At 44.8% G+C, this 14,621-nt stretch overlaps 1 protein-coding gene across 4 annotated transcripts in view; it reads left to right on the top strand.

Annotated features, from left to right (window-relative positions):
* atp13a2 (ATPase cation transporting 13A2) overlaps window positions 1–14,621 on the top strand; it is a 45,987-nt gene that overhangs the window by 8,546 nt on the left and 22,820 nt on the right. For 3 of the 4 annotated variants that reach the window (XM_055931791.1, XM_055931792.1, XM_055931793.1), the window contains exons 2-26: window positions 72–154; window positions 485–652; window positions 739–797; window positions 1,068–1,140; window positions 1,265–1,344; window positions 1,462–1,539; window positions 1,709–1,778; window positions 2,056–2,190; window positions 2,420–2,486; window positions 2,680–2,811; window positions 3,053–3,214; window positions 4,376–4,486; window positions 4,653–4,699; window positions 4,855–5,043; window positions 5,304–5,510; window positions 5,626–5,736; window positions 6,458–6,614; window positions 6,797–6,908; window positions 7,061–7,185; window positions 7,468–7,652; window positions 11,642–11,734; window positions 11,884–11,963; window positions 12,237–12,389; window positions 12,529–12,625; window positions 14,292–14,515. In XM_055931791.1, the coding sequence (XP_055787766.1) occupies window positions 72–154; window positions 485–652; window positions 739–797; window positions 1,068–1,140; window positions 1,265–1,344; window positions 1,462–1,539; window positions 1,709–1,778; window positions 2,056–2,190; window positions 2,420–2,486; window positions 2,680–2,811; window positions 3,053–3,214; window positions 4,376–4,486; window positions 4,653–4,699; window positions 4,855–5,043; window positions 5,304–5,510; window positions 5,626–5,736; window positions 6,458–6,614; window positions 6,797–6,908; window positions 7,061–7,185; window positions 7,468–7,652; window positions 11,642–11,734; window positions 11,884–11,963; window positions 12,237–12,389; window positions 12,529–12,625; window positions 14,292–14,515 (2,998 nt within the window). The remainder of the gene's footprint in view (window positions 1–71; window positions 155–484; window positions 653–738; window positions 798–1,067; window positions 1,141–1,264; window positions 1,345–1,461; window positions 1,540–1,708; window positions 1,779–2,055; window positions 2,191–2,419; window positions 2,487–2,679; window positions 2,812–3,052; window positions 3,215–4,375; window positions 4,487–4,652; window positions 4,700–4,854; window positions 5,044–5,303; window positions 5,511–5,625; window positions 5,737–6,457; window positions 6,615–6,796; window positions 6,909–7,060; window positions 7,186–7,467; window positions 7,653–11,641; window positions 11,735–11,883; window positions 11,964–12,236; window positions 12,390–12,528; window positions 12,626–14,291; window positions 14,516–14,621) is intronic. The other variant, XM_055931794.1, reaches the window with a different exon arrangement.

Genomic DNA, 14,621 nt, shown 5'->3' with positions numbered 1-14,621 from the left:
GCAGTGTTATGTTGTGTTTGCAGTCACTGTGTTGACTGTGTCTGTTGACTAACCTCAAGCCTGTTCCACAGGTAGTCCGGAGAAGGAGCCACCGGGAGGGTTCTGCTCCCCTAGTCCTAGGAGAGAACCCCACCGCAAACCCGAAACACACATGGTAGGAGCCTTTAGCTCATCAATTAAACATCAGTTAACTGACTACTTAAATTCTTTGCTCCCTGTTTAGCATAAAGCTACTAGTGTGTAGCTCATCAATTAAACATCAGTTAACTGACTACTTACATTCTTTGCTCCCTGTTTAGCATAAAGCTGCTAGTATAACCCACACCAATAAAGAGGACTATTATTTAAATTTAATTTGGTGCTGAAAGCTGAACAATGGGTTCCATATCAACTTGTCTGCAATGCAAAATGACACCTGGAAATCAATGTACTGCTTTTGAATGAATGACATCTACTCTGATTGCTCTCTCTGTCTGTGTGTCAGGATGTCCAGGGGTTCAGATGGGTGCGCTGGCGTGTCTGGCTGTGTCACATTGGGTCCGTGTTGTCCCTGGGTCTGTTGCTGGTGCTGTTTCGCTGGCGCCCTCGTCTAGGAGTCCTTGCTCGCTGCAACTCCTGTCCCCTGGCCTTCGCCGATATTCTGCTTCTGAGGGTAATGTCATTGTCATGATTCAGTGTTTTTTGGTAGTTTAGGAAGCAGCACTTGGGTTAATGGTTTTATGCTTGATCTTCTCTCAGGACAGTTTCGGACAGCAGTATGTCGTGGAGGTCCTCACAGAAGAGCTGGAGGAGGGCAGGTTAGATACACGTCTTTATCATCAGACCATCTGTTGTATGTTGACATTAAAGATTTTCCATATTATTAGCCATAATAGAATTGCTCTGTCAGTGCTACCATTAAAAAAAACACTGTCATTTTCAAATGTTCCGTGTTTGGATATTGGTCAGCTGGAATGCACTGACTCCTGTACAATGACTCCTGTATGTAGTTGAATCTGTTGCTCTGTAACAACTCATGTTGGTCGTCCTGACTTCTGATGTAGTGTTTCTCCTTGTGCTCTCGGTAGTTTGGAGCCGGCAGGGAGTGAGGCGGAGGACAGTTCAGACTGGAGAGATACTGTCCAGCTACACAAAGAGGAGGTAAGGAAGGGGTAGTAAAATTGTATGAACAAAGTTGAATTTAATTAAATTGTATTGAAGGTGCAGCTACAGAGCCAATGGCTAGAGAAGTCTGTAGCTTTTATGCATCCTGAATGCTTTTCAGGTACCGCTGCTGCATTACTACCTGTTTGAGGGGCTGCGCTACGTATGGATGGCCAGGAAGGGAGCCTTCTGTCGTGTTAGGTACTGTATGGGGGTGTAAACAGGTGTGGGCTATTGGGTTGGACTGGAGTCAGTGGCATTTTTTTATACATATATATATAACAACATAAAATGTTGATGTTGCCTCTTCCTCCACAGTGTCCTCAATGAGGACTGGACATGTGCTGACATTTATCGTTTCCGGGAGGGCCTGAGTTGTCTGGAGCAGAACACCAGGTACACTGCTCCACATGATGGGATCCTCAAGGGTCCTCTCTCGGACCTAGTTCTTTTTGAAGGCTTACCTCAAACACTTACGTCAAACATACTTTAATTTCCACACACTTCACCCCACCCCCCTTGCTGCCTCATCCAGTGTCTGACTCCAGTTCTCTCCATCTTTCAGGAGGAAGGTCTACGGGACCAATCTCATCGATGTGCCTGTGAAGTCCTTCATGCGACTACTGATTGAGGAGGTGATTGGCTTGAACAACGATTGACGTTTTCTCATTGATTTACATGTACAGGACTAGATTTACTGACCATTTGCAGTGGTGCACTTGTTTATATTCATAAGGGAAATATACATTCACAAAAGCCGAATCATGAAACTTAGGCTTAAGGTCTCATTGTTCCACGTAAACTTTAATCTACCAACAGTTACATACAATAATACAGGTTTAAGGCCTGCTCACTCTGTACCCCTCTCTTTATCCATCCATCCCTTTATTCTCCCTCCCTCCATCTCTGCAGGTGCTCAACCCATTCTACGTGTTCCAGGTGTTCAGCATTGCTTTGTGGCTGACAGATAGTTACTACTACTATGCTGCTTGCATCGTCATCATCTCCCTTATCTCCATATGTGTGTCTCTCTACGAGATCCGCAAGGTGAGTGACACCAGGAGGCTCCTCCCATGTCTTCTGTGCTCCCATGAAAGCTTTCAGATAAATGTACAAATAGGTATTTTTGAGATTGTTATGGTTCTGTTATCGTGGGTGCTACATTATGGATACACTCCTTTTTATATTCATATTTTCCTATTACCTGTTATAGGGCAGACTATCATTTAGCTGTCTACATGTTCACCACTGAATTGTCGATTCTGTGGTTCCACAGCAAAGCAACACGATCCGTAGCATGGCTCAGCAGATAACCAATGTTACCGTGCGCAGAAGCTCCGGGGGTGAGCTTTCCCTCCATTTTTGTCTTCCACAGCCAGCGTACACATTTTAAGCAGATGTTATCGTGGGTTTAGCAAAATGCTTATGTTCCTATCTCCAACAGTGCAACCTAACAATACACGCAAATCCCCAAAACAAAAGTCTGCATCCTCTGCTCTAGTAGGAGCCGATTGATGCCCTGGCTCTGTCTTTCAGAGGAGGACAGTTTGAGCTCTGTGGAGCTGGTCCCGGGGGACTGTGTGCTGATCCCTCAGGAGGGGCTGCTGCTGCCCTGCGATGCTGCTCTGCTGGCCGGGGAGTGCATGGTCAACGAGAGCATGCTAACCGGTGAGGCCAAACAGAACTCGATCACAAAATTACTTCAGTCATGATCTACACTGAGGTCTGGCTGAAATGTGCATTAAGTTGAAACTTTCTCAACTCTTGTTACAAAATGTCTAGTTGAACTTGCCAATGATCAACTCGTTGAATGTCTCCTCCGTTGACAGTTACTGATTTTCGATCCTTTTGAAGCTCTTAGTAGTGAGCAATGTGAATCCATTGTAACAGCCACCTGCCTTACCTCTAGGTGAGAGTGTCCCTGTGATGAAGACCCCGCTCCCGGCTGCTGGGGGGCGTTACAGCCCTGAGGCCCAGCGCAGACACACCCTCTTCTGCGGCACGCAGTGCATCCAGGCCAAAGGGGGCCGGCCAGGAAGGGGCGGGGCCATTGCCGTGGTCACAAGCACAGGTGAGACGGATACTTTTACACTACCAATATGAAAGGTCAAACAACAGACAGTTAAATCATGCATATGTACAGTGTATGTATGTATGTACAGTACCAGTCAAAAGTTTGGACACAGCTACTCATTCAAGGGTTTTTCTTTATTTTTACTATTTTCTATATTGTAGAATAATAGTGAAGACATCAAAACTATGAAATAACACATATGGCATTATGTAGTAACCAAATAAAGTGTTAAACAAATGTAAATATATTATATTTGGGATTCTTCAAAGTAGCCACCCTTTGCCTTGATGACTGAGTGGTGATCCTGAGTGGCGCAGCGGTCTAAGGCACTGCATCACAGTGCTAGATGTGTCACTACAGACGATCCCGGGCTGCATCACAACCGATCTGGAGTCCCATAGTGCGGCGCACAATTGGCACAACGTCGTCTGGGTTAGGGATGGGTTTGGCCGGGGTAGGCCGTCATTGTAACTAAGAATTTGTTATTAACTGACTTGCCTAGTTAAATTAAGGTTTAAAAGAAATCCTGGAATGCTTTTCCAACCATATTGAAAGAGTTCCCACATGTGCTGAGCACTTGATGGCTGCTTTTCCTTCACTCTAACTCATCCCAAACCATCTCAATTGGGTTGAGGTTGGGTGATTGTGGAGGCCAGGTCATCTGATGCAGCACTCCATCACTCTCCTTGGTCAAAAAGCCCTTACACAGCCTGGAGGTGTGTTGAGTCATTGTCCTGTTGAAAAACAAATGATAGTCCCACTAAGTGCAAACCAGATGGGAAGGCGTGTCGCTGCAGAATGCTGTGGTAGCCATAGTGGTTAAGTGTGCCTTAAATTCTAAATAAATCCCTGACAGTGTCACCAGCAAAGCACCATCACACCTCCTCCATGCCTCATGGTGCGAACATCACATGCAGAGTAGCCACCCTTTGCCTTGATGACTGGGTGGGCATCAGTTAACACTTTTTTGGTTACTACATGATTCCATATGTGTAATTTCATAGTTTTGATTCCAAACTTTTGACTGGTACTGTATGTATATACATACAAAATACACATGCACTTTCTCATGCATGTACATAATTAGACCTCATCATATTACATTATAAAAGGACTGTGTTTGTCCTCCACTCAATGTTGTTGGTTTTTGTCCCTCAGGGTTCTTCACAGCCAAGGGAGACCTGGTCAGCTCCATCCTCTACCCCCAACCTATCAACTTCCGCTTCTACCAAGATGCTATTAAGTTCTTGCTTTTCCTGGGGGGTGTAGGTAAGCCCCGACACAGTAGAGTTGCACGTTGTAAAATAACTCACTTTTGAATTATTTTAAATGGGTGCTAGACAAGTTTTGAGAAGTATAAAAGTATTACCAATTAGCCCCTTATATTGTGTAAACATATCATTTCAGCATGAACCAATATTTAATTGTGTTTCAGCATTGTGTGGCACAGTATACAGCCTCGTGATCCTAAGCAGAACCAATGTAAGTATTTGCCATACCAAGCTTATTAATACCATGAGTTCATTTCCACCCTAATTGATTAGATAAACAAACAACAATGTGGTGATCTTGGAGCTGGACAAAAATATTTGACCCTCTGAGGATTATTTCTTAATAAGATGTAATTGTGTCTCTAGACCACGTGGTGGGAGCTGGTGATTCGGGCTCTGGATATTGTGACCATCGTGGTGCCCCCTGCCCTCCCTGCTGCTATCACCACCGGTACCATTTACGCCCAGGGTCGTCTGAAGAGAGAAGGGGTCTTCTGCATAAGCCCCCCGCGCATCAACATCTCTGGGAAGGTCTCGCTCTTTTGCTTTGACAAGGTGAGGCCCCAAACCAGTATGCCCTAGTGTGTATGTGTGTGTTTTGGGGCGGACGCAGCTAGGAGGACTGACAGCAGTTGAAATCATCTCTTGGTCGTGTTCTGTAAGCACACAACAGGAGAAAACATTTTGAAATGGAGCGAGTTATTGTTTTTCTTTGCAAAACGCTCTGCTACGTTACGCTCTACTGAACATGACCCTGGTGAAGAACTATTTTGAAGCAGGAAGTGTGTGTCTACTCTCTATTCCTCTCTATTCAGACAGGCACTCTGACTGAGGAGGGACTGGATGTGTGGGGGGTGATAGAGGGTAGTGGAGCTGGGTTCTCTGAGCTCGTCCCTGACCCACGCCTCCTGCCACAGGGGCCCATGCTCTCTGCAATGGCCTGCTGCCACTCTGTGGCCTTGCTGGGGGGACAACCCCTGGGAGACCCTCTAGAGCTCAAGATGATCGAGTCCACTGGCTGGGTAAGACTGAGAAACCAAGAACCATATTTATGGAGTGTTTGTACTAGGTGCAAAGTCAGTTCTTCAATAGGGGCTGAGTATTTCACCTGTGTGACTGACTGACTTTTCCTGCCAGGAGCTGGAGGAGCCTGCAGGAGATGACAAAACGTTAGACTCAGAGTTCGGAGGTCACAGGGTTCTGGCAGTGATGCGACCCCCTGCCTGTCAGCTCCAATCTGAGAGTGTAGTGAGTATCCCACGTGGTTTTGGCCCCTGAGGTGTTCACAGAGCTGAAATAATCTAATAAGTGAATTCAATCAATGTGGTGGAAGAAGCTCTTAGCTTTAATGGTTGGCCCAGACCTGTGGACACCAAAGGGGTTGGTATGAAAAAGTTATCACTATCTAGGCCTAGGGCTTCGTGGGCCTGTTTCCATAGTGACAGACTTTGAGTCTGGCTCACAAGGTTAATAGTGACCTACCTAGCCTTCCCCATCTACTGACAAGGTTTTCTTTGTTCTTGGGTTCTTCTCAGATTATTAATTCATTATTCATAGGAGCTCTGCAATGTTTGTGTCATTGGGTACACTTGAAACCCTTTACCCAGATCAGCTGTTCCCAAACTCGGTCCTGGGGACTCCAAGGGGTGCACATTTTGGTTTTTGCCCTATCACTACACAGTTGATTCAAATAATCAAAGCTTGATGAGTTGATTATTTGAATCAGCTGTGTAGTGTTAGGACAAAAAACCTAAATGTGCACCCCTTGGGGTAGACAGGATTGTGTTTGGAAAACACTGACCTACAGTAGATAGTGGTTTGTGTCAGGAGTGTTAAGGAAATTGTCATAAACTGACCTCCAGTTATCATGACATCTGTGAAATTGCTTTAACACCGTTATGAAGGCCTTATGATGAAGGATTCAAGCCAGGGAGTTTAACCATGCTTTTCTTCTCTCCTGTCCCATCAGTCCATCCATGAGGCGGTGGCCCTCGTGCAGCGTTTCCCTTTCTCCTCGTCCCTCCAGCGGATGAGTGTGGTGACGGTGGCTCCCGAGGGACAGTTGTCCCTCGCCTTTATCAAAGGGGCCCCAGAGATGGTGGCCAGCCTCTGCCTGAGAGAAAGCGGTATGGAAGAGAGAGGGAGACAGAGTGGAGAGAGCTATGAATTGAAATAGATATTTCACAGAAAGAATAAGTTGCTGTAAGATTAGCATTGGCACTGGTTTGTGATGTAATTGTGTTTTAAGCCTGTCTTTTTTTGGTTATTGTTTACTTATACTGTCTTTCTTTTAAACCGTGACTTGCAGTGCCTGCACAATTCTCGAACACCCTGCGTACTTTCGCAAGTGACGGCTTCAGGGTGCTAGCTCTCGGCTACAAAACTCTGCATGGGCAGACTGACTTGAGCACCATTGAACGGTAAGACATTTTTATGAAGAACATCAAATGCGGTTATGTCCCTTCTAGCTACTACCGAAGTCCTCAACTAATTCTTCTTAACCTGTGCCTATAGCTCCGCTGATGAACTATCACGTCAGTAGGTGTTGATGGAGCTGTGTTGGTGTCCACAGGGGAAAGGTAGAGCGAGACATGCAGTTCCTGGGTCTGCTGGTGATGAAGAATCTGGTCAAGCCGGAGAGTGCCGAGGTCATCACTACCCTCAGATTGGCACATCTTCGTACCGTCATGGTCACTGGTATGAATAGCATGTCTCTTTTCTGTCTTTGTAACCCAAACATAATTTGACTATTAGAAATATCAGTCACAGCCATAGAGGACCGCAGTGTACAGGATTCCCCCCCCCCCCCCCCCCAGGAGGGTTAGTGCTGGGCTAGAACAAAACATGTATACGCTATGGCCCTCCAGAGCAACCCATTCTAAGGCATACACTCTTAAGTCCAATCCTCTCACTCAAATATATTACAGTATGTCCCACAGCAGGCCATCTAGCCTAAGTATTTTCTTTCCTACTTCACAGGTGACAACGTTCTGACTGCAGTCAATGTGGCTCGAACCTGTGGGATGGTGGGCTCAAACGAGAGGGTGATTTTTGTTCACGCCACCCCCCAGACGGGCCTGTCTATGCCCTCACTGCGCTTCCACCTGGGGGAAGGAGGGGCGGAGGCCACAGCTACACAGAGCTCCATAGATATGTACACTCAGGTTTGTCTTTACCTCATGCTAGGGTGAATCGTAACTTCCACTTAAGTCAAATTTTCACTTGGTCATTCATAGGGCTGTTATGGTGACCGTATTACCGCCACACCAGCGGTCACGAGTCATGATGACATTCAAATTCCATGTGACCGCTGAGTCACGATAATTAAGCTTCTGATAGTCATTAGTAACTTTCTAACTGCCTGGTACTCAGCACTCCATTGTCCCTTTAATCACTTTGACATCAATACAAATGTAATCAAAAACATGTGCATGATAATCGTCCATTTGAAATCAAAATGAATTTCACACACATATTATTTAGTATATGTAAAGATGAGATAAAATCAAGAATAATCTGATCGGTGACAATATTAGCCTATCACTTATATACACTCCTCAAAAAAATAAAGGGAACACTTAACACAATGTAACTCCAAGTCAATCACACTTCTGTGAAATCAAACTGTCCACTTAGGAAGCAACACTGATTGACAATAAATTTCACATGCTGTTGTGCAAATGGAATAGACAACAGGTGGAAATTATAGGCAATTAGCAAGACACCCCCAATAAAGGAGTGGTTCTGCAGGTGGTGACCACAGACCACTTCTCAGTTCCTATGGTTCCTGGCTGATGTTTTGGTCACTTTTGAATGCTGGCGGTGCTTTCACTCTAGTGGTAGCATGAGACGGAGTCTACAACCCACACAAGTGGCTCAGGTAGTGCAGCTCATCCAGGATGGCACATTAATGCGAGCTGTGGCAAGAAGGTTTGCTGTGTCTGTCAGCGTAGTGTCCAGAGCATGGAGGCGCTACCAGGAGACAGGCCAGTACATCAGGAGACGTGGAGGAGGCCGTAGGAGGGCAACAACCCAGCAGCAGGACCGCTACCTCCGCCTTTGTGCAAGGAGGAGCACTGCCAGAGCCCTGAAAAATGACCTCCAGCAGGCCACAAATGTACATGTGTCTGCTCAAACGGTCAGAAACAGACTCCATAAGGGTGGTAGGAGGGCCCGACGTCCACAGGTGGGGGTTGTGCTTACAGCCCAACACCGTGCAGGACGTTTGGCATTTGCCAGAGAACACCAAGATTGGCAAATTCGCCACTGGCGCCCTGTGCTCTTCACAGATGAAAACAGGTTCACACTGAGCACGTGACAGACGTGACAGAGTCTGGAGACGCCGTGGAGAACGTTCTGCTGCCTGCAACATCCTCCAGCATGACCGGTTTGGCGGTGGGTCAGTCATGGTGTGGGGTGGCATTTCTTTGGGGGGCCGCACAGCCCTCCATGTTCTCGCCAGAGGTAGCCTGACTGCCATTAGGTACCGAGATGAGATCCTCAGACCCCTTGTGAGACCATATGCCCAGGTTGGCCCTGGGTTCCTCCTAATGCAAGACAATGCTAGACCTCAGCAGTTCATGCAAGAGGAAGGCATTGATGCTATGGACTGGCCCGCCCGTTCCCCAGACCTGAATCCAATTGAGCACATCTGGGACATCATGTCTCGCTCCATCCACCAACGCCACGTTGCACCACAGACTGTCCAGGAGTTGGCGGATGCTTTAGTCCAGGTCTGGGAGGAGATCCCTCAGGAGACCATCCGCCACCTCATCAGGAGCATGCCCAGGCGTTGTAGGGAGGTCATACAGGCACGTGGAGGCCACTAACACTACTGAGCCTCATTTTGACTTGTTTTAAGGATATTACATCAAAGTTGGATCAGCCTGTAGTGTGGTTTTCCACTTTAATTTTGAGTGTGACTCCAAATCCAGACCTCCATGGGTTGATAAATTTGATTTCCATTGATCATTTGTGTGTGATTTTGTTGTCAGCACATACAATTATGTAAAGAAAAAAGTATTTAATAAAAATATTTCATTCAGATCTAGGATGTGTTATTTTAGTGTTCCCTTTATTTTTTTGTGCAGTGTATATTATATATGTATTATCACTTGTGAAATATGCCCAGTTTAAGGCAAGAAACAGGCCACTTTTTTTTTTTTTTTTACTTTTACAAATCATAGTCGCACACCTCATGTTGCATGGCCTATACGTTTTGATTAGGTATGTATCACAACTAAAGTGGCCAAATAACTTCTTAAAATGAAGCACATTAATCGGCTTTACAACGAGTGTAGAGCCTTAACTGGCATGCATACGCAGCATGTGAGTTTCAAGTTTGGGGAAGATTATTTTCACCATAAAAATGCACTACCTAATTGAACATTTGTGCTTATAGCCTACTGCTGTGTCCACATTGCTGCGCTTATAATGTGAAGAAATGGCCTAAGAGTTTATCAACATTTTGAGCTAAACGTTCTGAATTGTTGTGTCAGGCTCATTGCTTAAAACAGGTTTTTTGATGCTAGTGGTTGTATTAATTTTAGATCTATCGCATCCCACAACTGTCCCAGACTATGTTTGGTATATTTATTTCTCGCACAGAATAGAATAGGTCAACTTTTGTACAATGGAGGATAGTAGATTGACATAGGCTAACGCTTTGCGGGTTCGTTAGGCATCTTGTCATCTTGTTGGCTGACAAAAAGTAAATGTGGCCAGTTCTTCCAATATCTTCAATATGCGCCTCGGAATTGGATAAGGACGCGCACAGTTTCCTTCCCGGTGTGTCAGGCTTCACTTGTAGCCTGTGAGAAAGACCAAATCATGTGAGTTAGAGGTGCTTCGGCACAGTCGGGAGATGGGAATTATTATATTCAGCCCAAGGGCACAATGGCCACTGGCCGTAAAAGGCATGGATTTTCTTAGGGGGCATTACTGCCACACAATTCTAAATGTTTTATTTTACCTTTATTTAACTAGGCAAGTCAGTTAAGAACAAATTCTTATTTAGAATGACAGCCTACCCTGGCCAAAACTTAACCCGGACGACGCTGGGCCAATTGTGCGCCACCCTATGAGACTCCCAATCACGGCTGGTTGTGATACAGCCTGGAATCGAACCAGGGTCTGTAGTGATGCCTCTAGCACTGAGATGCAGTGTCTTAGACCGCTGCGCCACTCGGGAGCCCAAAGGGGATGCAGCCGGGAAAGTCTAGACATTATTTAGTGCTTTTCAAATAGTGATTGAGAGACTGATGAAGTGTGTACAGCCTGCGCAAAAACAAAAGGCAGAACTCATGCATTTTATGCAACTTTTGTCAAATCATCATTAGTCGCATCATGCAGCCTTAGAATGTATTAAAAAATCATAACATATAGAACAATATTTGTATCACAACTACATTTACATAACTAAATTAAGCATATAGGAGTGCCTGTTTCTTTGTTAACTGCTAAACACAGAATAGTCACGTGCGCACTCCTTCAAATCGCTTGGAGAAAATATCCTTTCTATTTTATTCAGCTTTGTTCAGTTGTATTCTTCGTACTATAAAATAATGCCACAGAATTCTAAGCAAATCTTGTCTGCTAAAGGAACCAGTGTAGCCCACAGCCAAATGTAATTGCCAAATCAGGGCTTAACATAAGGACAACTCAGAGTATGTTCTTCTGAAATAGACTACATTTTCTTCATATCATGTTTCTTTAGACCTGTCTAAAATAAATCATGGATTTATTGTGATGGTGTAGGCTATATTACATAGATTTATTAGACTTTTTAAAATGTAAATGTTCCAAAGGTCTGCATCGGTGGCTTGTAGGCTATGCGTGGAAGCCAGGAGATGCTAAATGTTTTTATTTTAATTAACGGTAAATTACAGTGAGACCGGCAGTTATTTGCTTGACAATCACCGTCTGACAAAATTTCATGACTGCCACAAGTCAAGTCATGCATTGATGTCAATGGGAGACTAAGTGAAACATTTTAGGAGGTGGAAGTTAGGATCCACCCCAATGTTCTTTCATGTTATAATTTTATTTTGAGACAGACTTTTTAAAAAACTTTTACAAATCATAATCAATTTCCAACCCTATTACGGAAGGTACTGTTTGTAATACTCCAGTTCACCACCGCTTGCTTTCTCAGGGTCTGTACCAGGGTGTTATCAACTATCACCTGGCCATCAATGGAAAGTCCTTCTCCGCCCTGTGTGACCACTTCCCCGAGTATCTCCCAAAGGTGAGACCACCTTCCCATTGTCCACTCTACTCAACAGCCACCCAGTTAGCTGAATAGTTTTAACACATACTGGGGAAATGGTTCTGAATGGTCAGTATGATGCTGTTGTGTAGAATAGACAATGCATTATGAGTGCGTTGTGTTATCAGGTGTTGATGCGGGGAACGGTCTACGCACGGATGGCCCCTGAACAGAAGACTCAGCTGGTCACAGAGCTGCAGAAACTGAAGTAAGAGAGGGGGAGCAGAGGTGGAAAGAACAGAGGAAACCAGTCAGGGAAGAAGAGACCAGCCTAGAATGAGAGAGATGGAGGGTAGAGTCATGCATAGGGAAAAGGAGGAAGACATAAAGAAACTCGGTAGCAAATGAAGGTACATGAAAGGATAGATGGACAGACAGGCAGATTCTTCATTTGATTGGCTCTCTTCGGCACAGCTCGGTAGTGTGAAAAGGGAATAGTCCTAAGTTCTCACCCATTCACCCTCTCTCCCTCCCTATGTAGCTACCGTGTGGGCATGTGCGGAGACGGGGCCAATGACTGCGGAGCCCTAAGGGCCGCAGACGTAGGCGTGTCTCTGTCAGAGGCAGAAGCATCTGTGGCCTCTCCCTTCACCTCCAAGTCAGACAACATCAGCTGTGTGCCTCTACTCATCCGGTAAGGACACCACACTCTGTTCAAGAGTAGCCTGACATCCAACACATCCAACAGTAATGAGTACTGTAATGTCATAGGAAAAATAATATGTGCCGTTGTCATTCTTTTTAACAAGGGTGATTCTTCCTCTGTCTCACAGGGAGGGCCGGTGTTCTCTGGTGACATCATTCAGTCTCTTCAAGTACATGGCCTTGTACAGTCTCATCCAGTTCTCCTCTGTGCTCATCCTCTACACTGTGAGTTCTACAGTAGTTGTTCTGCCAAGCTTATAGTGTTTCTTTACCCCTGGAAAGAAAGACAGGAGATATGCCAGATAATGTGTGCAGTAGTTTGGAGGGGTTCATTGTGCATACTTTCTCATGTTTCATCACTTTAGCCAAAATACTATAGCATGTGTTTAACTTAATTATTGTATGTACAGTTGAAGTCAGAAGTTTACATACACTTAGGTTGGAGTCATTAAAACTCGTTTTTCAGCCACTCCACAAATTTTTTGTTAACAAACTATAGTTTTGGCAAGTCGGTTAGGACATCTACTTTGTGCATGACACAAGTCATTTTCCCAACAATTATATACAGACAGATTATTTTACTTATAATTCACTGTATCACAATTCCGGTGGGTCAGAAGTTTACATACACTAAGTTGACTGTGCCTTTAAACAGCTTGGGAAATTCCAGAAAATTATGTCATGGCTTTAGAAGCTTCTGATAGGCTAATTGACATCATTTGAGTCAATTGGAGGTGTACCTGTGGATGAATTTCAAGGCCTACCTTCAAACTCAATGCCTCTTTGCTTGACAAAGGACCTTGTGAAGATGCTGGAGGAAACCGGTACAAAAGTATCTATATCCACAGTAAAACGAGTCCTATATTGACAGAACCTGAAAGGACGCTCAGCAAGGAAGAAGCCACTGCTCCAAAACCGCCATAAAAAAGGCAGACTACTGTTTGCAACTGCACATGGGGACAAAGATTGTACTTTTTGGAGAAATGTCCTCTGGTCTGATGAAACAAAAATAGAACTGTTTGGCTATAATGACCATTGTTATGTTTGTAGGAAAAGGGGGGAGGCTTGAAAGCCGAAGAACACCATCCCAACCGTGAAGCACTGGGGTGGCAGCATCATGTTGTGGCGGTACTTTGCTGCAGGAGGAACTGGTGCACTTCACAAAATAGATGGCATCTTGAGGAAAGAAAATTATGTGGATATATTGAAGCAACATCTCAAGACATCAGTCAGGAAGTTAAAGCTTGGTCGCAAATGGGTCTTCCAAATGGACAATGACCCCAAGCATACTTCCAAAGTTGTGGCAAAATGGGTTAAAGTCAAGGTATTGGAGTGGCCATCACAAAGCCCTGACCTCAATCCCATAGAACATTTGTGGGCAGAACTGAAAAAGCGTGTGCGAGCAAGGAGGCCTACAAACCTGACTCAGTTACACCAGCTCTGTCAGGAGAAATGGGCCAAATTGCACCCAACTTATTGTGGGAAGGTTTTGGAAGGATACCCTAAACATTTGACCCAAGTTAAACAATTTAAAGGCAGTGCTACCAAATACTAATTGAATGTATGTAAACTTCTGACACACTGGGAATGTGATGAAAGAAATAAAAGCTGAAATAAATAATTCTCTCTACTATTATTCCGACATTTCACATTCTTAAAATAAAGTGGTGATCCTAACTGACCTAAGACAGGGAATTTTTACTTGTATTAAGTGTCAGGAATTGTAAAAAACAGAGTTTAAATGTATTTTGCTAAGGTGTATGTAAACTTCCGACTTCAACTGTATCTAACAGGCACAAACTTTTTCTGAATCTGTAGAAAGCTTTGGAATGTTATTTTACCCTCCCCCACCTATAGCACGTGTTGATTCTATTTTGTGTACCCCATTCAGGAGAAGACTAACCTGGGCGACCTGCAGTTCCTGTTCTTTGACATGGTCCTGGTGACGCTGCTGGCTATCGTCATGGGGAAAGGGGGCCCAAGCACAGAGCTGCACCCCCAGCGGCCCCCAGCCAGCTTGCTGGCGCTGCCAGTCCTGGCTAGCCTGACGCTGCACACCCTACTTCTCATCCTGGGCCAGGTGTCTGCTCTGCTGATCACCACCTCCCAGGACTGGTAAAAACCATTTATGAATAGTGATTATGATCAGCTTGTTTTGTATAGCACCTTTAATACTGTATAATATTTAGGGCTGTCCCCGACAACAACCAAAAAAATCTTA

The sequence above is a fragment of the Salvelinus fontinalis genome, chromosome 8 (genome assembly GCF_029448725.1).
Source record: "Salvelinus fontinalis isolate EN_2023a chromosome 8, ASM2944872v1, whole genome shotgun sequence".
Taxonomy (NCBI): Eukaryota; Metazoa; Chordata; class Actinopteri; order Salmoniformes; family Salmonidae; genus Salvelinus; species Salvelinus fontinalis.
The sequence above is the reverse complement of the archived record's forward strand: the minus strand, read 5'-3'. Positions and strand labels throughout refer to the sequence as shown.